The sequence below is a fragment of the Electrophorus electricus genome, chromosome 7 (assembly GCF_013358815.1).
Source record: "Electrophorus electricus isolate fEleEle1 chromosome 7, fEleEle1.pri, whole genome shotgun sequence".
Lineage (NCBI taxonomy): Eukaryota > Metazoa > Chordata > Actinopteri > Gymnotiformes > Gymnotidae > Electrophorus > Electrophorus electricus.
In genome coordinates, this window is record NC_049541.1 from 47,501 (window position 1) to 71,517 (window position 24,017).

At 45.8% G+C, this 24,017-nt stretch overlaps 1 protein-coding gene across 5 annotated transcripts in view; it reads left to right on the top strand.

Annotated features, from left to right (window-relative positions):
• Window positions 1-24,017, top strand: part of pard3ab (par-3 family cell polarity regulator alpha, b) — a 60,076-nt gene that overhangs the window by 6,768 nt on the left and 29,291 nt on the right. For 4 of the 5 annotated variants that reach the window (XM_027032224.2, XM_027032227.2, XM_027032226.2 and 1 more), the window contains exons 2-11: window positions 3,703-3,804; window positions 11,277-11,469; window positions 13,800-13,963; window positions 14,825-14,968; window positions 17,463-17,539; window positions 18,244-18,327; window positions 18,595-18,720; window positions 19,194-19,570; window positions 23,318-23,457; window positions 23,816-23,944. In XM_027032224.2, the coding sequence (XP_026888025.2) occupies window positions 3,703-3,804; window positions 11,277-11,469; window positions 13,800-13,963; window positions 14,825-14,968; window positions 17,463-17,539; window positions 18,244-18,327; window positions 18,595-18,720; window positions 19,194-19,570; window positions 23,318-23,457; window positions 23,816-23,944 (1,536 nt within the window). Of the gene's footprint in view, window positions 1-3,702; window positions 3,805-11,276; window positions 11,470-13,799; window positions 13,964-14,824; window positions 14,969-17,462; window positions 17,540-18,243; window positions 18,328-18,594; window positions 18,721-19,193; window positions 19,571-23,317; window positions 23,458-23,815; window positions 23,945-24,017 lie in introns of those variants that run through there. The other variant, XM_035527731.1, reaches the window with a different exon arrangement.

Consider the following 24,017-nt stretch of genomic DNA (forward strand, 5'->3'; position numbering starts at 1 on the left):
CAAATGCTTCTCTATATAAAGTCTTGTGTTGCCTTATGACATCAGCAAGGGGGAGCTCACCACCACTGTTCCCACTGTTGCCAAGCTGCTAATCAGTACTTCACCCTGCAAAGGAGAACGCAGTGAGTCATGTGACCTAGGTGGATATGGGCCTATCTGCAGTGAGCCATGTGACCTGAGAAATCTGATACACACATTCATTGTCATTAACTTTAACAGAGGAGGGCCTCTCAATTTACACACACACCCCTAAGATAGTCTTCACTATCTCAGAAAGGATCTCTCATGTTACTACACCCTTATTTAGCACACAGTGTAGAGGTGTTTGTGTGAGGGTTAGACAGTGTTAGTGTGTGAGGGCTAGATTGTGTGAGCGTGTGTTGGTGCGAGGGTTAGACTGTGTGAGCGTGTGTTGGTGTGAGGGTTAGACTGTGTGAGCGTGTGTTGGTGCGAGGGTTAGACTGTGTGAGTGTGTGTTTATGTGAAGGTTAGACAGTGAGTGTGTGTGTTGGTACGAGGGTTAGACAGTGTGTGATGGTTAGACAGTGTGAGGGTTGATGCGAGGGTTAGACAGTGAGAGGGTTTGACTGTGTGTGTGTGTGTGTGAGGGTTTGACTGTGTGTGTGAGGGTTTGACTGTGTGTGTGTGAGAGTTTGACTGTGTGTGTGTGAGGGTTTGACTGTGTGTGTGTGAGGGTTTGACTGTGTGTGTATGAGGGTTTGACTGTGTGTGTATGAGGGTTTGACCGTGTGTGTGTGAGGGTTTGACTGTGTGTGTGTGTGTGAGGGTTTGACTGTGTGTGTGTGTGTGAGGGTTTGACTGTGTGTGTGTGAGGGTTTGACTGTGTGTGTGTGTGAGGGTTTGACTGTGTGTGTGTGAGGGTTTGACTGTGTGTGTGTGTGTGAGGGTTTGACTGTGTGTGTGTGTGTGAGGGTTTGACTGTGTGTGTGTGTGTGAGGGTTTGACTGTGTGTGTGTGTGTGAGGGTTTGACTGTGTGTGTGTGTGTGAGGGTTTGACTGTGTGTGTGTGTGTGAGGGTTTGACTGTGTGTGTGTGTGAGGGTTTGACTGTGTGTGTGTGTGAGGGTTTGACTGTGTGTGTGTGTGAGGGTTTGACTGTGTGTGTGTGTGAGGGTTTGACTGTGTGTGTGTGTGAGGGTTTGACTGTGTGTGTGTGTGAGGGTTTGACTGTGTGTGTGTGTGAGGGTTTGACTGTGTGTGTGTGTGTGAGGGTTTGACACTGTGTGTGTGTGAGGGTTTGACTGTGTGTGTGTGTGTGTGTGAGGGTTTGACTGTGTGGGTTAGACAATGTAAGTGTGATAGTTATACAGTGTGAGTGTTGTTTGACTGTGTGTGTTTGTGTGAGGGTTTGACTGTGTTTGTGTGAGGGTTTGACTGTGTGAGTGTTGGTGCGAGGGTTAGACAGTGTGAGGGTTAGACAGTGGGAGTGGGAGTGTTTGTGTGATAGTAATGAGGGCTGTGCTCCAAACATCTTTATAACTGCTTCTTATAGACGCTTTCTTTGTGATGTGAGAACAGCAAAACGGCACACCATGAAAGTCATAGCAGCCTTCCTACATGTGAGGGACATCAGAAGACATTGGGGGAAATATCCCTAGAAAGCATTTACTTTTTGATGCACACAAGAGTGTGCTGTTTTTGTTCTGCTGTTTGACTGTGAGAGTGTGGGTGCGAGGGTTAGACAGTGAAGGTGTGAGGGTTAGACAGTGTGTGTGGGTGTTGGTGCGAGGGTTAGACTGTGGGTGTGGGTGTTGGTGCGAGGGTTAGACTGTGGGTGTGGGTGTTGGTGCGAGGGTTAGACTGTGGGTGTGGGTGTTGGTGCGAGGGTTAGACTGTGGGTGTGGGTGTTGGTGCGAGGGTTAGACTGTGGGAGTGGGTGTTGGTGCGAGGGTTAGACTGTGGGAGTGGGTGTTGGTGCGAGGGTTAGACTGTGGGAGTGGGTGTTGGTGCGAGGGTTAGACTGTGGGAGTGGGTGTTGGTGCGAGGGTTAGACTGTGGGAGTGGGTGTTGGTGCGAGGGTTAGACTGTGGGAGTGGGTGTTGGTGCGAGGGTTAGACTGTGGGAGTGGGTGTTGGTGCGAGGGTTAGACTGTGGGTGTTGGTGCGAGGGTTAGACTGTGGGTGTTGGTGCGAGGGTTAGACTGTGGGTGTTGGTGCGAGGGTTAGACTGTGGGAGTGGGTGTTGGTGCGAGGGTTAGGCTGTGGGAGTGGGTGTTGGTGCGAGGGTTAGGCTGTGGGAGTGGGTGTTGGTGCGAGGGTTAGGCTGTGGGAGTGGGTGTTGGTGCGAGGGTTAGGCTGTGGGTGCGAGGGTTAGACTGTGGGTGCGAGGGTCAGGCGGTCGCAGCGTGGGGGTGCGCGGGTCAGACGGTGGCTGTGTGTGGGGGTGCGGGTGCGCGGGTCAGACGGTAGGTGTGAGGGTTAGACAGCGAGTGTGAGGGTCAGACTGTGGGAGTATATGTGGCAGTGTGAGGGTCAGACTGGGAGTGTGTGGCAGTGTGAGGGTTAGACTGTGGGAGTGTGCGTGGCAGTGTGAGGGTTAGACTGTGTGTGTTTGTGAGGGTTTGACTGTGTGAGTGTACGAGGGTTACAGTGTGAGTGTGTTGGTGCGAGGATTAGACAGTGTGTGTATTGGTGCGAGGGTTAGACAGTGTAAGTGTGATGGTTAGACAATGTGAGTGTTGGTGTGAGGGTTAGACAGTGTGAGTGTGAGGGTTAGACAGTGTGTGTTGGTGTGAGGGTTAGACAGTGAGTGTGTTTGTGTGAGGGTTTGACTGTGTGAGGGTTACAGTGGGAGTGTGTGTTTTGTGGGAGGGTTAGACAGTGTGAGAGTGTTGGTGTGAGGGTTAGACAATGTAAGTGTGATGGTTATACAGTGTGAGTGTTGGTGCGAGTGTTACAGTGAAAGTGTTGATGCGAGAGTTAGACAGTGTGAGGGTTAGACGGTGAGTGTGTTGGTGCGAGGGTTAGACAGTGAGTGTGTTGGTGTGAGGGTTAGAAGGTGTGTGTGTTGGTGCGAGGGTTAGACGGTGCGTGAGTGTGGGTGCGCGGGTTAGACGGTGCGTGAGTGTGGGTGCGCGGGTTAGACGGTGCGTGAGTGTGGGTGCGCGGGTTAGACGGTGCGTGAGTGTGGGTGCGCGGGTTAGACGGTGCGTGAGTGTGGGTGCGCGGGTTACAGTGTTGGTGCGAGGCTTAGACAGTGAGTGTGTTGGTGCGAGGCTTAGACAGTGAGTGTGTTGGTGCGAGGCTTAGACGGTGTGTGTGAGGGTTAGACAGACAGTGAGTGAGTGTTTGTGTGATAGTAATGAGGGCTGTGCTCCAAACATCTTTATAACTGCTTCTTATAGACGCTTTCTTTGTGATGTGAGAACAGCAAAATGGCACACCATGAAAGTCATAGCAGCCTTCCTACATGTGAGGGACATCAGAAGACATTGGGGGAAATATCCCTAGAAAGCATTTACTTTTTGATGCACACAAGAAATGTTTGTGCTGTTTTAGTTCTGCTGTTTGATACATTGTTACACAGTGTGTTACACTGTTTGTTACCCTGTTATGCTGTTACCCTGTTACACCGTTTGTTACACCATTACACTGTTACACTACACTGTTTGATACAATGTTACACTGTGCTATTTTATGAAGACGGATATTTGAGTAAGTTTCTGAATCTCTCTGTCTCTTAGGATGCAGGCTACTGGGTTCAGGTCCATAGGTTGGAACATGGTGATGGAGGGATACTAGACCTAGATGACGTGCTGTGTGACGTCGCAGACGACAAAGACAGAGTGAGTGCTGCTCTAAAACGGGTGGGGTAGGTGAGCATGTGTGTGAGAGTGCAGGTGAGTTTGTGAGTGAGCGTGTGGGCAAGCATGTGTGAGAGTGAGTGTGCAGGTGAGTGTGTGGGCAAGCGTCCGTCAGTGAGTGAGAATGAGCGTCCGTCTGGGTGAGTGTGTGTAATCTTTACTCTTTCATATGTAGTTATTGAAAATTTGCTTCAGTTGTCTCAGCACCTCCAGCAGCTGTTCCCACAACACACACAAGCACTCCCAGACCAACATGTTATTAGTCTTACTTATTTTATACACAAGGACCTGCCTGTCTGTCACTCTCTGTATGTCTGTTGCAGTCTGTCTGCATGGATGACTAACTGATGTTTTACATGCTGGTAGTACACTAAGGTTCCAAATTTAGTTCCACGTGTCGAATAACCCCACACCCCCAAATATTGGCCAGTATCCATGTAATATCCCATCACCTTATCAGAGACAACACACACCCTGCCCCAGATTCCCATACTGTGGGTGTGTGTGTTTCTTGCACACACTCGAATTCTTCGCACTCCTTTACTTGATTATGACTTCATGGTTAAATCTGTTTGTCATTGTGAAATCTGAGGCTTTAGGGGTATAAAGCTGAATATAGTGATATAGTGGTATAGAGTTGAATATAGTGATAGTGGTATAGAGTTGAATATAGTGATAGTGGTATAGAGTTGAATATAGTGATAGTGGTATAGAGTTGAATATAGTGATGGTGGTATAGAGTTGAATATAGTTTTTACGGGGTGATGTCAAGTCCCTATAGATGATGGAGATTGACTAGCATAACTCTGATGGCTGTGATTAGCTAACATCACCCTGATAGTAGGAAATGAGTCCATCCTTCACATAAGGCGCAGTTAGACTCAACCCTAAGACCAACCTTGACTCAACCCTAACATTACCCTAGTCCTTCAGATAAGGAGCAGTTAGACTCAACCCTAACCCAGGACTCAGTTATGGCTAATAGTGTTTGATGGATTGGTGCAACTCATCTGATGATGGAGCAAAACATTACACACATCTCTTCTCTTCTCTACTTCTCTTTTCTTCTCTTCTTCTCATCACTTCTTCTCTCTTCTTCTCTACTTTCTCCATACCTTGCGGAGTTTGTGATTTTGTTTTTGCTGTCCTCACAGCTTCCATTGCTGGTTGATTTGATGTTTGCGTGTGACACTCAGATACAAAATCAGTATTTGGGGACGGAGGTGGACAGCTGTGAAGGATATGAAATATTTCATTTATATAGTGCTTTTTACAACAGACGTTTTATTTATTCAGATTATTTACTCTGAGTATGAGAAGATACTGTCGAGCGATTTCTTTTAAATTGTAGAACAGTCTGGTTTTCTGAAGAACCTTTATGCCCTCTGGTGGACGGTACTGGGGCATACCCCAATTTTGTTGGTGTTCTGAGTAGACAGACAGACAGAGATTGATTGATTGCATAGGCCTTATATGTGAATTTGTATTTTGGAAGGGAGAGCACAGTAAGACAGGACCGCTACTCTCTCTCAGGACCAAACACCATACTGAAGGACATTTATGTCTAGTAGCAGATGCTCTTATCCAGAGTGACTTACAAAGTGCTTTGTCATCTTCACATAGAACATCCTAGTACAGTACTTTAGGTTAGAGTCCAACATACCAATGAACTAGAATACTGTAGAATACAGGGAGCAATGCTGATACCTAGAAGTACAAAATAAATAAGGTCTATCTTAAACAGTAATAAGTGCAATAAACAAGTGCTAGAGTTTGTTAAACAACATAAACAATACCCTACAATAAGTACTATATACTAAGTACTATGTACAATAAGTACTAAGTCAGTCAATGTGGAAGCAGTGTCAGTTGTCCTTTAAATATTCTGCAAATAGATGGGTCTTCAGTCTGCATTTGAAGACTTTAAGGGACTCTGCTGTCCGGACAGCAAGTGGGAGTTCATTCCACCATCTTGGAGACTGGACAGAAAATGGTCTCTCTGCTTGTCGTCCATGAGTCTTGTAACAAGGTATTTCAAGCGGAGCCGTACTTGAGGTTCGAAGTACTCGAGGTACAGATCGGGCTTTGACCATTGAGTTCATGTATGAAGAGGCTGGTCCATTTTTGGATTTGTAGGCAAGCATCAAGGTTTTAAATCTGATGCGTGCAGCTACAGGGAGCCAATGAAGGGAGTGAAGTGGAGTAACGTGTGAACTTCGGAAGATTGAAGACCAGTCATGCTGCTGCATTCTGGTCAAGTTGTAGCGCTTTGATGGCTCTTAGAGGAAGACCAGCAAGTAGCGAGTTGCGGTAGTCTAGCTTTGAGATCACAAGAGACTGCACAAGCACCTGGGTAGCTTCCTGCGAGAGAAAGGGCCAAATCCTTCGTTACAAAGGAGAAAAGTTTTGTCCAAAGTTATGCCCAGGCTACGGGCAGCTTCGGATGGTGATACCAGGGAGTTCTCGAAGGAAACTGTGTGGTCATGGTAAGGGTTTGGAGTACCTGGGATGAACAGAAGCTCTGTTTTATTGGGGTTGAGCTTCAGGTGGTGGGCTGTCATCCATGACGCGATGTCAGTCCAGTATGCTGAGATGCATCTCGAGACCTGCGTGTCAGAGGGTGGAAAAGAAACAATTATTTCTCTGTGTCATTAGCATAGCAGTGGTAGGAGAAACCTTGAGAAGATATTACAGCACCAGGAGAACGAGTATACAAAGAGAAGGGGGCCTAATACTGAGCCCTGTGGAACACCAGTGGAGAGTCTACACGGTTTAGATGTGGATCCTCTCCATGTCACCTGATAGGACCGTCCCTCCAGATAGGACTGAAACCATCTCCAAGCAGAGCCAGTCACACCAAGCCTGGAGAGAACAGAAAAAGAATGTTGTGGTTCACTGTGTCAAAGGCTGCTGTAAGGTCCACAAGAATCAAAACAGATGACCGTATGGCAGCTTTAGCAGCATGAAGTTTTTCCGTCACTGCTATGAGGGCCGTGTCTGTAGAATGTGCCAGTTTGTAGCCAGACTGATTGGGATCATGCAGCTGGTTCTGGGTGAGGAAAAGAGACAATTGATTATAAACTGCTTGTTTCAAGGGCTTTTGAGAGAAAAGAGAAGTGATACCAGTCTGTAGTTGGTAACGTTGGAGCTGTCAAGTGTGGCCTTCTAGAGGCTTGGTACCACCCTGGCAGTTTTGAATGCAGTTGGTACGTATCCAGAAGATAAGGAGTTGTTGATGATGACAGAGATGAAAGGAAGCAGATCTCTTGCGATTGTCTGGAACAGAGTGGAAGGAATTGGATCCAGCAGACATGTAGTCAGATTGCTGGAAGTCAGGAGTTGAAGAATTTCATCTGAGGAGAGGAGAAAAAGAAGAGTTGGATGTTGGGGAATGCACATTGCTTGGAGGAGTGGGAACAGAGGAAAAGAGACTGGCAGATTGGCAGATTGCTGCAACCTTCTCCTCAAAGAAGGTGATAAAATCCTTTGGAGTAAGAGATGAGGAAGGAGGAGGAGGATTCAAAAAATAGTGAAGCGCTTGCGTGGATCGTATGCTGCTGATTCGAATTTTTCTGTGTAGAAGGATGACTTTGCGGCTGTTACTTCTGGTAAGAACTTGGAAAGGAGAGACTGGTATGAGCTGAGGTGTGAATCTAGGTGAGATTTCCTCAACCACCTCTCTGCAGTACTTGGTTCTCTCCTTTGGTAGCGAAGTGTTTCTGTTAGCCAGGGGGCAGGTGGGGAGGACTTAGCAGGTCTAGAGGAGAGAGGGCACAGAAGATTCATTGATGAGGAGAGTGTAGAAATGAAAGAATTAGTAACTGTATCCAAAGAGAGAGAAGACAGAGTCAGGGTAGTCGTGGAGTGTTTCCTAACATGTCTGAGACCACTGGACCCTGTTCATGTGTGCATTAGACATATATGCTTTCTTTTTGTTATTGTGAGTAATGCAGTCACAGTGTTTTAAACTTATTCTAATAATAAACAAACTTAAATAAACAAACTTAAAATACCCCAGTGGGCTTGGCACTTTCACCCTGGCCCTGATGTCTGATGATACACCGGCAGGAACAGTGCCGCCTGTCGGGAGGAGGGGGCCCCGTTGGGGACAGAATTACAAGGGACAACTGCTTCTGTGCATGCCACACTGAGCCCAGTACAGCATCCACTATAAACAGCATATATGATTTATTAATTATATACAGAAGAGCAAAAAGTATTTTCTACACTTAATGCTGTAACTCAGCAAACTTTGTAAACCCTGTTGGTTGTGGACTAATGTTATAGTTCCATATAACGGCTCATCCAGGACATTTTGACTGAGGTCTGGATTCAGCTCCAAAATTTGATCTTTCAACTCAATGCAGATGTGCAAGATTCCAGTACTGTGGTAGGATGTAGATGTACTGGTGCAGGCATATCTGCTCACAAGTGGAATATTGCAGTTACACTATCAAGCAACAGGGGGAGCTGTTAGTCCAAAGTTGACAGTGAGGGGCCCAGAGACAGACACACACACACACACACACACACACACACACACACACACACACAAAAAAAAATCACCTTTCTGCATTTGTGAACACTACAGACTTTCTGTAAGTGACAGGCTAGTGTGGATTATTGATGACCTGGAAACACATTAACCCTAATCCTAATTCACCCTATCCCTAATCCTAATTAACCATAACCCTAGCCCTATCCCTAGCCCTAATCCTAATTAACCATGACCCTAGCCCTAACCCTAATTAACCTTAGGCCTAACCCTAATCCTAATTAACCATAACCCTAGCCCTAATCCTAATTAACCCTAGCCCTAACCCTAATTAACCCTAGCCCTAACCCTAATCCTAATTAGCTCTAGCCCTAACCCTAATCCTAATTAACCCTAGCCCTAACCCTAATCCTAATTAACCATAATCCCAGTTAACCCTAATCCTAGCCCAAACCCTAGTCCTAACCCTAATCCTGGGTTTTTTAAGTGTTAAGGTGTTCCATGTAAGAATGAATGAATGAATGAATGAATGTTTTCGAAACTTCTTTTCTGTGTTTCATGTGTCTGTTCTTACAGCTAAACACTGTGCACATACATGCTCACTGAGTCTCCGACCCCCTCGGTGACAACTTCTTTTTTCTTTCTTTGGACAGGAAGTTACAGACCGTAAACAGAAAGCATCAGACATCCCGAGTTATAATATCTGATTTAGTAGGGACACCCCCCAAACACACACCCTTATTCCCACATCTGAGCACATAGTATCTTAACTTTGTTTGGAGTGGGATGAATATTACAATGATAACCAGGACTGATAGTTTTGTGCAGCCATTTTCAAGAAATAAACGCAGACTGATGGTGTGCAAGAGACACAAATCTGATCAGACAAGGAAAAAGGAGGTCTGATTAAGATTTTTAGCCCCAACTAGGCAACACGCACGCACACAGACTCTGTTTGTGAGTGTTGAGGCACTATTAAATTAGACCCAGCTGTTATATAGCAGGTTTAGTAGTGTGATATAAAAACTAGACCCCATACAAGGTCTACTGGATTAATAAGTAAACCTTTTCACTTATTCATCACTGTTTCCCCACATGTTTTTCATTTCAACGATGCAGACAAACTAATTTTACCAGCACAAACTTGTATGGTTCTCCTGGGAACTTCTTGTCAGGACCTTCCTATCACACTTGTCACTTTTTACCTGCGTGCGCGCGCGCGTGTGTGTGTGCGCGCGTGTGTGTGTGCGCGCGCGTGTGTGTGCGCGCGCGTGTGTGTGCGCGCGTGCGTGCGTGCGTGTGTGCGCGCGCGTGTGTGAGAGAGAGGCTGTGTGTGTCAAAGTAATAACAGATTTCTTAATATTGCAAGATTCATCTCAGCTGTGGGAGTTACACAATTTGATGATGGTATGTGAGAGAAGGGTTTTTAGAAGTTCTTCTCTGTTTAGACACAGGCTACATTCTCGGATTGGAGACTGAAATCATGGTTAGTAGTGTCATAGTGTGAACCCCCAACCCTTATACCTGTATCAGTCCCTAGTCTCAGTCCAAACCCTAACCCTAGTGTCACACACTTACTCCATGCTCTCTGTGATCTCTGTGGATGCTGTGATATTTACTGTGTGTGCATCATCTCTGGGGTCTGAACACATTTCTGCTAGTGTGAGTCTGTTGTAGTCATGAACTGTTAAAAGTGCTGAGGAAAACTGAAACCAGCACCTCTAACCGTTCATTGGCTAAATAACGCCACTTTATCATAAATTCTTGGAAATGTGTAGTATTATAGAGGAGTAGGGTTTAACCCTGGGAGTATATGGTGATATAGAGAAGTAAGATAAATGGTGATGTAGACACATACATCAAAACACATACACAGTAGTGAAAATTGTACACTGAAGTAGGTATGAACACTAATGAAGCCTTCAAAGAAAAGATGTGAGCAGAAGGAATGTAATATAAAACACTACTGTGTGACCAGGTTTAGGGTTAGGGTTTAGGGGTCTCAATCTACTGGTTTAGGGATACGGTTAGGGTTAGAGTCTCTGTCTATTGGGCTAGGGTTAGGGTCTCTGTCTATTGGGTTAGGGTTAGGGTCTCTGTCTATTGGGTTAGGCCTCAGGACTTGTATTGTCCAGTAACATTCAGCACACACTGTTCCTGTTAGACCAAGTGCTTTGCTTCTCCATATAGTTGTGTGAAGTGAATATTAAGATTGAATTAAATTGAATGAGCATTAATATTTTGTGCTCACCATCAAAGTCCAAAATAATGCTGGTGACCTTGTCAAATCTCTTACATGCTCAGAGAGGACACGGTCCCTCCCCGCTGCCCGGCAAACCCAGTCTTGCTGCTTAAAGCAGCCACATGAGACCATGGCCCAGAAAAGACCACTCACTTCCCACACCCCCACAGCGTGCACACACACACACGCACACACACGCACACACACAGACACACACGCACCCACCCACAACACACATACACATACATAATAGGGATCAGATGTTCTTTTTAAAGCATGAGTTCCCTCTGTCCCACATACCTCAATGTCTTCAGGGACTCAGTCATGGGAACATCAACAGAGTGCAGTAATTGAGGACATGTGCATATATATATATATATATATATATATATATATATATATATATATATATATATATATATATATATATATATATATATATATATATATATATATATATAATATAATGTATGTGTATATGTGTGTGTGTGTGATATATAAAAATAAAATTCCATCACACACTCATACCCCGACACACAATCTCATAAAATCTTCTCTTGCATGCTTTTTAAACTTATAAATCAAAATTTATTTATTGAATAAAATTAGTTAAAGCAGTGAAGAGCATAATTTATACCATTGTTAATTAACATCAGTGGCGTGCTCTCTCTCTCTCTCTCTCTCTCTCTCTCTCTCTGTGTGTGTGTCTGTGTGTAGTTGGTGGCTGTGTATGAAGAACAGGAGCCCCATACCGGAGGCGATGGAACCAGTGCGAGCTCCACAGGCACCCAGTCTCCTGATCTCTTCTCGGGAGACGTGGTGTGCTCCACCCCTTTGTCTGCATTCCAAACTTTCCACTCTTACCAACCCAACAGTGAGATTGAGGTCACACCCTCCACCCTACGCACCAGTGAGTGGCAGTAGGGCTAATATTCCCCATACTTGTCTGGACACTCACAGTGCTATACACTGTACTGAACACTGGGTTAAACAATATACTGAGCACTGGATGCTCACTGGGTTAGACACTGTGCTGAACTCTGGGTCTGACGCTGTGCTGAACACTGGATGATCACTGGGTTAGACACTGTACTGAACACTGGACACTCACTGAGTTAAACACTATATTGAACACTGGAAACTTACTGGGTAGACACTATACTGAACACTGGATTAGACACTGTGCTGAACACTGGACGCTAACTGGGTTAGACACTGTGCTGAACACTGGATGCTCACTGGGTTAGACACTGTGGAGGGCTTCCAGTTTATCTTGGCACCTTTTGTGATTCAGTGTTAGCGCAGATACGGCCTTTAAACAGTGGGGAAGATTTTGTTCCACTTAATTATCAAGGATAGAACAAAATGGTCACTTCAGTTTCTGAGGGACCAGAAGATGAGCAGATGAAAGCTGATTGGTTTGGGAGGTTTACAGTAAGGCTGGGGCCAGGCTTACACTGAGTGTAGTGGTTGACTGATATGAGTTTTTTAAGAGACTATCCTGATATTCAGAGAGCGGGGAAACCGATGGCCGATATATAAGGCTAATATTGGTTATGCCCGTAGCCTAGGCATTACTTTGGACAACCAGTTGTGGTTCTCAATCTAACCCGGTCTTGCAGATTTGTCCTTTGTAAGGATTCGGCCCTTTCTCTGACAGGAAGCTGCCCAGGTGCTTGTGCAGTCTCTTGTGATCTCAAAGCTCGACTACTGCAACTCACAACTTGCTGGTCTTCCTCCAAGAGCCATCAAACCTCTACAACTTGCAGCAGAATGCAGCAGCATGTCTGGTCTTCAATCTTCTGAAGTTCACACACATCACTCCACTGCTGCGCTCCCTTCATTGGCTTCCAGTAGCTGCACGCATCAGATTTAAAACCTTGATGCTTGCCTACAAAGCCAAAAATGGACGAGCCCCATCATACTTGAGGTCAATGGTCAAAGCCCGATCTGCACCTCGAGTACTTCGAACCTCAAGTACGGCTAGGCTTGAAACGGGTTTCAAGTCTCATGGCCGACAAGCATTGAGACTATTTTCTGTCCTAGCTCCAAGATGGTGAAATGAACTCCCACTTGCTGTCCGGACAGCAGAGTCCCTTGCAGTCTTCAAACGTAAACTGAAGACCCATCAATTCGTGGAATATTTAAAGGACAACTAAACCAGCTCCCATATTGACTAAATAAATTAGTACTTATTGTAGGGTGTTGTTTATTATTATATTAACAAACTCTAGCACTTATTGTTTATTACACTTATCATTGTTTGAGAGACCTTATGTATTTTGCACTTCTAGGCATCAGCAGTGATCCCTGTATTTCTACAGTATTCTAGCTCATTGTTATGTTGGACTCTAACCTACTGTACTGTACTAGGATGTGTTTTATGAGTAAATGACAAAGCACTTTTGTAAGTCACTCTGGATAAGTGTGTCTGCTAAATGCCGTAAACGTGATATCACAACTTTATAAAATATAATTCAATTAATAATAGTAATAAATAAAACACAAAGTTGCTGAACTTAAATGAACATTTATTTAACTGTAAATAGTTATTACTTAGTTATTGTCTGCACCGTCTGAACTCTGTCTGCAGTGCACTTATTTTAAATAAAAAACGTATCTACTACATGAATGTCCACAGGTAGTAATAAACCAGCCATGTGTATGAGTTACAGTACAGGGCTCTGACTAACTTTATCATCATCTTCACAAAACTGTCCAGAAGCATATCTTTGTGGAGTGGGTTTGTTGACAGACTTGGTTACAGGACAAATAGTCAAACTAAGAGAGCAAAGCCTACACATAAAATCTAAGCAATGACTACAGGTGACATTAATATGATAGAGCGGAGATATACACACACACACCTTAGAAACTACACTTTAGCTAGAAAACAAACTTAGTTCCCTGAAATATTGTTGGTAAGTTAATAACATTACTGCTAGCTTTCCTGTTAACGTAAGCCAACAAGTTAAATCTCACATTGGCAAATGCAACAGACTGTAACTAACATTGGGTATCTTATAACTATCAAATGGATCAGTTATGGTAGCAGATTGTTGAGTTGCGATGAGAATATTTTTGAGCCCTCTAAGCAAGATAGCTAGTGTAGCCATTTAAAGGCTTGCTAACATTACAATTCCCAAATAACATTATTTGCATTTTCTCACTAAATGACACTCTGTTGTTTCTTTTCCCTCTTTTCCTCCATCTTCCCCTCTCTGCTTGTCTTCCTCACAGGCATGCCGTTGCGAGTCAGGCGCAGTAGTGATCCGGCATTACTGAACCTGGCATCGATGTCCTTTTCTGAACCACTCTCTCAATCTGAAGAACCTTCCAGAAAGAACCCCAGCCGCTGGTGCACCACGGCAGGCTTCCTGAAGTCCCACTGCTCCTCTGGGAAGGTACATGACACGTGCTAGTGCACGTGCTAGTGCAGAGTCTATACTGGATCTCCATTGCTACTCCAAGCCTGGGCTCACTGACTGGTTACCGTCTTGTTTTTCTGTTCCTGGTGCTAAAGCGAGAGTACAGTAGTTCTGCACTAGTTCTGGTCACTTTAATGTATGAGCGTTGTGTGGTATGGACAAAACTGGTTGGATAAAGACTGAACACTGTGATGTGGATGCAGTCATCACCACTGAACCCTTAGAGAATTCAGTGAGGAGTAGAAGAGAAACACCAGACCAGATCCTGTAGTGTGATGTTTTGTTTCCTTTAGCTTCTGCTCTACCTGTTTTATGCCTGTTTTCTGCCTTCATTTGACCAGAACACACTAGTTTGGTCCCTAGCAGGTTTGTTTTGGCTTTAGCTGAAGAATCATGTGAGAGACAGTGGAGGAGACTCTAGAGACAGTGGCATCTGGCTCGCTTGTACTGGCTTTGCAACACATCCACAGCTGTGTGTGTGTGACTGAGTTCATCATTTTTTATATGGTGTCATAGAAGACTAATGTTTATTGCAACACAATGCTAAAGTTCCCACACATGATGTACGTCTCCTCAGTATCCAGCTTTCCCTCCCTCTAACTTTACTGGTGTGAGATGGAGGCTGGAATATATCAGTAAGTGCTTACTCAATCCCCCCCAGGCTTTTACTTTAAACACACTGATGATGTGTGTGATCCTGATGGCCAGGAACGTGTGTGAGGAAATGTAGACTGTCCATTTTCACAGTAGTGAGATATCTAGGGTTGGGGTTGGGGTTTACTCATTACCCTCTCACACTCCCCTAGTGATCTCCTCTGCTCTCCATGTCTGTTTCAGGGTAGAAGTTTAGATACGTACCGGAGTCTTCCCCGTGATCTAGGCCACTGGACCAATCAGAGAGAGTTCCAGCGAGACACCACCCGGTCCTCCTTAAGCGCCAATCACCCAATGGTGGATCGCTGGCTTGAGCGGCAGGAACAGGTATAAACCCTCATAACACGTGCTTATGAAGTCCTATAACCTTTACATAAACCCTCATAACACGTGCATAACACTGGGTCTGATTGGGTTGAGTCTGGGTCTGATTGGGTAAGTTGGCACCAAAACAGGCTGGTGCTTCTTTTAATGTTAAGAAAGTGTGGAGATTTTCCAAGCTTCACTCGGCTGGCAGGACTGGAAACGCCTGTTTACATGGAGGACGTCTGTACAGAATTCACAATGAAATAAAGTTGGTGTTTTGTCCCAACTGCAAGTGTTTTTTTGTTTGTTTTTTATTCTTTCTAGCCCGCAGATCTCACTGACATATAACAATACTGGTTGAGTTTACTTTACACAGTAATGGGGGACTAATTGTAGAGATTAGGGTTAGGGTTGGGGGTTGGGACTTGGGGTTAGGGTTTACGGTTAGGGTTCAGGGTTAGGATTGCTAATGGCATAATCAGATCTGCGTGACCTTTTCTGCCAATGTTGTTGTAACTGATGTTTTAAAAGTTCCAGATTAATTTATTTTCATACCTTGTATGAAAATATTTGTAGCTGGTGGTATAGCATATTATCTCTAAAAGAAAATTGCTATTTGTTCCCCTGTAATTTGGATTTGTTTTGGTTTGTATTTACTGTAAGTGTGCACCCATTAACTCTAGTATTTAAAGGATCTGTGGTGGACAATTCATGTGTATAATGTTGAGTTGTAAAATGTGAATTTTTGTATTGTGGTCATATGTGTATATATATTTCTATATTGTGGTCATGTCAGTAACAAGATTATCGGTTCACTGATGCTTTGACGTGTGATGGTTAGTCAGTGTTTGTAGTAAGTATGCTATTGCTTGATTAAGACGGTATGCAGTATTCATTTAAATTTGATATGTGACTAATGTAACCTGACGGTTAAAGATAATGGCTGGACATACATAATATTTCATACATACCCTAACCCTAACCCCTATCCCTAATCCCTAACCTTTCACAGTTCCACAACACTACAATGAAACTGTTTGTATATTTATTGATAAGCAACTTGTATTGTTTCCCTTTTCTCTGCCCAGGCATGAAATCAAGCATATTGAGTATGAAACACACAAACTGATATTACACACACCTGTCGGCTCATACACGAACAGTCTTATTATAGGTTTGTGGAAACTGTAATAATTCATGCTAGTAATTACACTTGGTATGTTTTTAAATAGGCTACATGACAATGAGCAGTAACGTTAACGAGTTAAATGTTGTACTGCACCCAGCCACTAGAGGGAAGTAGATACATAGTGGCTTCACTTTTTACCAGCTTTTGTGCAGTACACTTGTATATACAATTACTTACAGAAATACTCCGCTAGCTAAGCTTAGCTAGTTATCCCTTAGATATTCATTAGCTAGCTAGCTAAGCTTAGCGAGATATTAATTAGCAAGATAGCTAAGCTTAGCTAGTTATCCCTTAGATATTCATTAGCTAGCTAGCATAATTCACACGAATTTAGTAATCACAGAGCTAAGATCAATATGATTTTTCAAGCCACATCCACCACTGTTCAAGGTTCATTCATTCTTCATTCACCATTCACCTGTGTTTACTCTAAAGTAAACTGATTAAAGATTAACAAGACAATGTGTAGAATAAAAAGTAAGATATTTGACATTGAAATGTCACCCAAGATGGAAATACTTTAGTAAAGATACACAAAAAACTACTATACTTCTCTAGAAGATAAAAAACAACGTTCGAAAAAGAACAATTCTTTGTAAGATAGAAAATACTCTTCCAAATAACTCCAAGGAGAACTCATACTCCTAGAATAATATTCTGAAATTATACTTAAAAATAATTATTATTATCTAAAAGAAAGAGTACTCTGCTGAATACACTGCTCTGGCACCCATCTCTCTCCAGTAGGTGCTGCTCTGGCTCTGTGCTCGTGTGCGTGTGCTGCCCCTTTCGTCTCATTCCTCTGTATTTAATCTCTTCTGCTCCCTGCAGTCACCCAGGAGCACACAGGAGCATTATTTGTCTCTGAAACAGACTGAAGACCTAAACAGAATACAGTCTTCCCCCCCCCCCCACACACACACACACACACACTCCTTACACATCTAGTGTATACACACACAACCACAGGACCCAATGAGCTCATGGCGTTCTCTGACACGGTGTGGGGGTGTGTGTGTGTGGGGGGGGGGGAGAGATGGAGAGAGAAACGTGCATATAGATACATTCCAACACAAACGCACACCTACAAACTTACTCAGGCACTCATTAATCTTTAACACCACAGTGATCAGTCTGGTCCTAAAAGCACACACAGTGACTCAGTGAATACTGAGTATATTACACACACACTTACATACAGATTCATTATGTGGCATTGCTGAATAATTGATGCAATAGTCTCCATCAAGTGTGTGTGTGTGTTTTCATGCTTATGTGTACCTGTGTACACATACAGTGATCCTGTGATCTGTCCTGTTGTTCCAGGAGGAGGAGAACAGCCGCGCTGATCCAGTGGGACGTGCCGACACAAGCTTAGAGAACACAGGAGTGAGCTCGCCGGAGTAAGTCTCTCTCTCTGTAACACACATATACACACACACACACACTTGGCCTCACACGCTCATTCTGATCACGTCTACTCTGTGTGCTGATTCTGTGGTTTATTGACCTTTGTGCCTCAGTTTGATATGCAGGTAACCTCCTCTGTGATGGAGCTCTTATAAGCTTATTGTGCTATGCAGTTTCTATTAGAATAACATACTCTCTGATTCACTGACTCTCTGATTCACTGACTCTGAATTGTCAGCTTACTGATTTATTGACTCACTTCATTCAAAAACTGATGTGGTTTTGCTATTGCTAACTGTTTCTGTCCTAAAATGTCTGAGGGTTTGAATAAATAATTCATAAATGTTTGAGTTAATCATTAGTAAAGTCTTCAATGAGAATGTTAATTACTTTAATAATTGACATTCTCATTAATAATCATTCATTTGTACGGCATGTCCATAAATACAAGCAGCACATCTATAAATGCAACCTTCTCTCGGGAATATAGTCTGGCTGGTAGAGGTGTCGTGTGTGTGTGTGTGTGTGTGTGTGTGTGTGTGTGTGTGTGTGTGTGTGTGTGTGTGTGTGTGTGTGTGTGTGTGTGTGTGTGTGTGTGTGTGTGTGTGTGTGTGTGTGTGTGTGTGTGTGTGTGTGTGTGTTTTTCTCTGGGATATAGTCCGGCTGGTGGAGGTGTCTTGTGTGTGTGTGTTCTCAGGGATATAGTCCGGCTGGTGGAGGTGTCTAATGATGGAGGACCACTGGGTATCCATGTTGTGCCTTACAGTGGTCGTGACCGCAGGTGAGTGTGTGTGATTTAAGAGAGAGACAGACACACACGTACGTGCTCACACTCATACATGTATGTACACACACTCACATACATGCACGCATACTCGCGCACACACACATATCACCAGTAAGACACATCAAACAGTGTAATATAAAAGTCTGTGGGACTTTAGTGTGTTATAACACTCTGAATCTTGAAGCACTGAATCTCATAAATATCTCTCACTTTTACTTTGATGATAAGGGTTAAGGAAGATTGTATGTGCATGTGCTGCAGGACTCTGGGTCTGTTGGTGAAGCGTCTAGAGTGGGGGGGGCGTGCCCAGGAGCAGGGCTTGTTCCAGGAGAATGACTGCATCATTCGCATCAACAACAGAGACCTGTGCAACGTGCGCTTTGAACAGTAAGTCCTTCAGGACTGACCTGTGACCTCTATTCCTCAACTCACCTTTAGCCATTAGGCACTGTTCTCTTGTACCTTTACATGTTTTTATATGTTCTCCTGTGTTCTTATGGTGGGGGTGTGGGTAAGGGTGGGTGTGGAAATGTGGATTTGGATATAGAGATGTATGTGTCGATGTGTGAGGTTTGGGTTAAGGGGATGAGGGTGGCTGAAGGGATGGGGGCCTGTGTGGGGTGTGTGTGGGGTTGTGTGTGGGTGTGGAGGTGTGTGAGAGAGTGGTTTGGGGGAGGGGAGGAGGGTGGCTGAAGGGATGGGGGGGTGTGTGTGGGTGTTGTGACCACCCAGCTCCCCCATTTACAGCAAACTCTTGTTCTCTGTGTGTGTGTGTGTGTGTGTGTGTGTGTGTGTGTGTGTGTGTGTGTGTGCGCGTGTGTGTGTGTGTGCGTGCGCGCGCGTGTGTGTGTGTGTGTCAGAGCTCAAAACGTGTTTCGTCAGGCGATGCAGTCTGCATTGATACTTTTCCATGTGGTTCCCATGGCGATGAGGGCAGAGTATGAGCAGATGTCTTACAGCAATCATAGCCCTGCCCTCAGCCACACCCACCCTGGCCACTTCAGCCCCGACTCCCTCACCAGTGAGCCAATCGACGCTCCTGAACTCAACCACTCCCCTCAAAGAACGGCCCAATACGGGCCAGTCCCACGGAACGAACCTGTACTGCATACAATGGGCTCATTGGGCAAGCCTCCTTCTGGCCCTGCCTCCTTCCCTCCGCGGGCTCCAAGCTCCTCCCACACTCCAGGCTTCAGCAAAAGAGTTGGGCGGAGACTCGGAATCCAGCTCAAGAAAGGTATGTCAGCACTTCCTGCCTATTCAGTTCCATCTCCTTGACATGTAATCTAAGAAATGACTATAAGGAACATGGCAACATAACCACTGCAGGTTATTTTGCAAAGTTACTGCAAAAACAGAATAGTAGCGGTACCACTGAGTATGGTGTGAGGGTGAGTATGGGCTTACAATGTGAGACTCCTGCCCCGATATCACGCCCCATACGTTAAACACTCTGATATTACACCACTGAAACACTGAGTGGAAGGACTGAACTCTTCAGAGGTTACGCTTGCTGAGAGAGAGGGGTTGATTTCTTGGTTTCACTGAATGTCAGTAAAGGTTACCATGTTGTTGATGGTTTGGAAATGTTAGGACCCTGTAATCACCTGGGCCTTCCTGGAGTCCCTTGACTCTGAAAAGTTTGAGTGAAATGTCAGTGAGTCTGGTGGGGGGCCAAGACGAGTCTGTCACCCAAAGCCAAAACCAGTACTGGTCCAGCATGAGCTGGAACCAGGGTGAGGGAGCAGGGTTAGAGAGGTGGTGGAGTAGCAGAGTGAGCTCTAGCTACATAAGTTACATAAAGTTACATAAAGCACATGTGCATGTTTGCTCATGTGTGTTTGCACGTGTGTGTCTGTGATTGCTTGCTTGTAATGTCTGTCCTGCTGAGGTCAAGGTGTTAATTAATTGACAGCTGTTGGCATGAGGTTTGTCAGCACCAAGCAGACAGTTGGCACAGGTGGCATGGCAGGATGTGCCATTTCAAATGCAGACTGAAGACCCATCTATTTGCAGAATATTTAAAGGACAACCGACACTGCTCCCTTATTGACTAATTAATTTAGTACTTATTGTAGGGCACTATTTATGCTTTTTAACAAACTATAGCACTTATCATTGTTTAAGATGGCATTTTGCACTATTATTACTAGTATTTTGCATATATTCTGTGAGTAAATGACAAAGCACTTTTGTAAGTCGCTCTGGATAAGAACGTCTGCTAAATGCCGTAAATGTAAAGTGTGTTGCGGTTGCAAAGCAGCAGTATGTGTTACTGTGTGGAGTGTTGCTAGGTAGTGGTAAGTTGGTGTGAGGCATCTCACACACACACACACACACACACACCACACACTCACACCCCCCACACACAACACACACACACTCACACACCCCCCACACACACACACACAACACACACACACTCACACACCCCCCACACACACACACACAACACACACACACTCACACACCCCCCCCACACACACACAACACACACACACTCATCCCCCCCCACACACACACAACACACACACACTCATCCCCCCCCCCACACACACACAACACACACACACTCATCCCCCCCACACACACACACAACACACACACACTCACACCCCCCCACACACACACACAACACACACACACTCACACCCCCCCACACACACACACAACACACACACACTCACACCCCCCCCACACACACACACAACACACACACACTCACACCCCCCCCACACACACACACAACACACACACACTCACACCCCCCCCACACACACACACAACACACACACACTCACACCCCCCCACACACACAACACACACACACACTCATCCCCCCCACACACACAACACACACACACTCATCCCCCCACACACACACACAACACACACACACTCACACACCCCCCACACACACTCACACCCCCCCACACACACTCACCCCCCCCTCCACACACACACTCACCCCCCCCACACACACACCCCCTCCACACACTCACACCCCCCCACTCACACCCCACACACACACACAACACACACACACTCACACACCCCCCACACACACTCACACCCCCCCCACACACTCACACCCCCCTCCACACACACACTCACCCCCCCACACACACACACCCCCTCCACACACTCACACCCCCCCACTCACACCCCACACACACACACAACACACACACACTCACATCCCCCACACACACTCACACCCCCCCCCACACACACACACACACATAACACACACACACTCACATCCCTCCCACACACACATAACACACACACACTCACATCCCCCCCCACACACACATAACACACACACACTCACATCCCCCCCACACACACATAACACACACACACTCACATCCCCCCCACACACACATAACACACACACACACTCACATCCCCCCCCACACACACACACACAACACACACACACTCATCCCCCCCACACACACTCACACCCCCTCCACACACACACTCACCCCCCCACACACACACCCCCTCCACACACACACTCACCCCCCCACACACACTCACACCCCCCCACTCACACCCCACACACACACACAACACACACACACTCACATCCTCCACACACACTCACACCCCCCCACACACACATACACACACACACACACACATAACACACACACACTCACATCCCCCCCACACACACACACACACTCACATCCCCCCACACACACACAACACACACACACTCACATCCCCCCACACACACACAACACACACACACTCACATCCCCCCCACACACACACAACACACACACACTCACATCCCCCCCCCACACACACACACACTCACATCCCCCCCCACACACACACACTCACATCCCCCCTACACACACAACACACACACACTCACATCCCCCCCCACACACACAACACACACACACTCACATCCCCCCCCACACACACAACACACACACACTCACATCCCCCCCCCACACACACACACACTCACATCCCCCCCACACACACAACACACACACACTCACATCCCCCCCCACACACACACAACACACACACACTCACATCCCCCCCCACACACACACAACACACACACACTCACATCCCCCACACACACTCACACCCCCCCACACACACACACACACACATAACACACACACACTCACATCCCCCCCACACACACACACACACTCACATCCCCCCACACACACAACACACACACACTCACATCCCCTCCACACACACACAACACACACACACTCACATCCCCTCCACACACACACAACACACACACACTCACATCCCCTCCACACACACACAACACACACACACTCACATCCCCCCCACACACACACAACACACACACACTCACATCCCCCCCCACACACACACACTCACACCCCCCCCCACACACACACACCCCCCCCACACACACACACTCACATCCCCCCTACACACACAACACACACACACTCACATCCCCCCCCACACACACAACACACACACACTCACATCCCCCCACACACACACAACACACACACTCACATCCCCCCCCACACACACACAACACACACACTCACATCCCCCCCCCCACACACACAACACACACACTCACATCCCCCCCACACACACAACACACACACACTCACATCCCCCCCCACACACAACACACACACAACACACACACACTCACATCCCCCCCCCACACACACAACACACACACACTCACATCCCCCCCCACACAACACACACACTCACACACAACACACACACAACCCACACACACAACACACACAGACCTACACATACACATGTACATAGACATATGCACACACACATACCTGCGTACACTGCACAAATTTCCATACACACAAATACACACACGTACACACTGATGTGTTCTCTCTGAGCTGTAACAGTCTGTAAATTCTATTTGAGTTGTAAGCTCTCTTTGTGTGTGTGTGTGTGTGTGTGTGGCTGTGTGTAGGTCCAGAAGGTCTTGGCTTCAGCATTACCTCCAGAGATGTTCCCCTTGGAGGCTCCGCCCCCATCTACGTGAAGAACATCCTCCCCAGGGGTGCGGCCATTAAAGATGGGCAGCTGAAGGCCGGCGACCGGCTGCTGGAGGTACGGCTCTTTGATCTAACAAAGGAAATCCAAACACTCTTATATGTCGCACAGTTCCAGTATATCTGGATTGCACTGCTCTAGTACATCTGGATCGCACTGCTTTACTCTCAGTGAATTGAAAAGTCTGGTATTTCCAAGCTGAATTGAACCACGTGTTGGATCAGCAGCAAGTCAGAGCTGTGAGAGTTGTGTGGTGCTGTGATTCTCTGGGTCTGTCTGGGTCCTGACCTCTGTGCCCTTAGCAATTCACTATTGTAAAATGCTAATGAATGTGTACTCTCTATGTGCAGGAGAAGGGGACTTGTAGAAAATCACATTTTTGTTCTTGAATAACGCTGTCCTGTAAATGGTGCAGGTGAATGGAGTTGATCTCAGTGGGTGTGGTCAAGAGGAGGTGGTGTCCCTGCTGAGGGCGACACCCATGGGCGGAGCTGTGAATCTTTTGGTGCTAAGACAGGAAGAGACTTTTCTTCCTAAGGAACTGGTAAATAACTGTGTGTGTGTGTATGTGTGTGTGTGTGTGTGTGTGTGGTGTTTCCTGTTATAAACATATCATC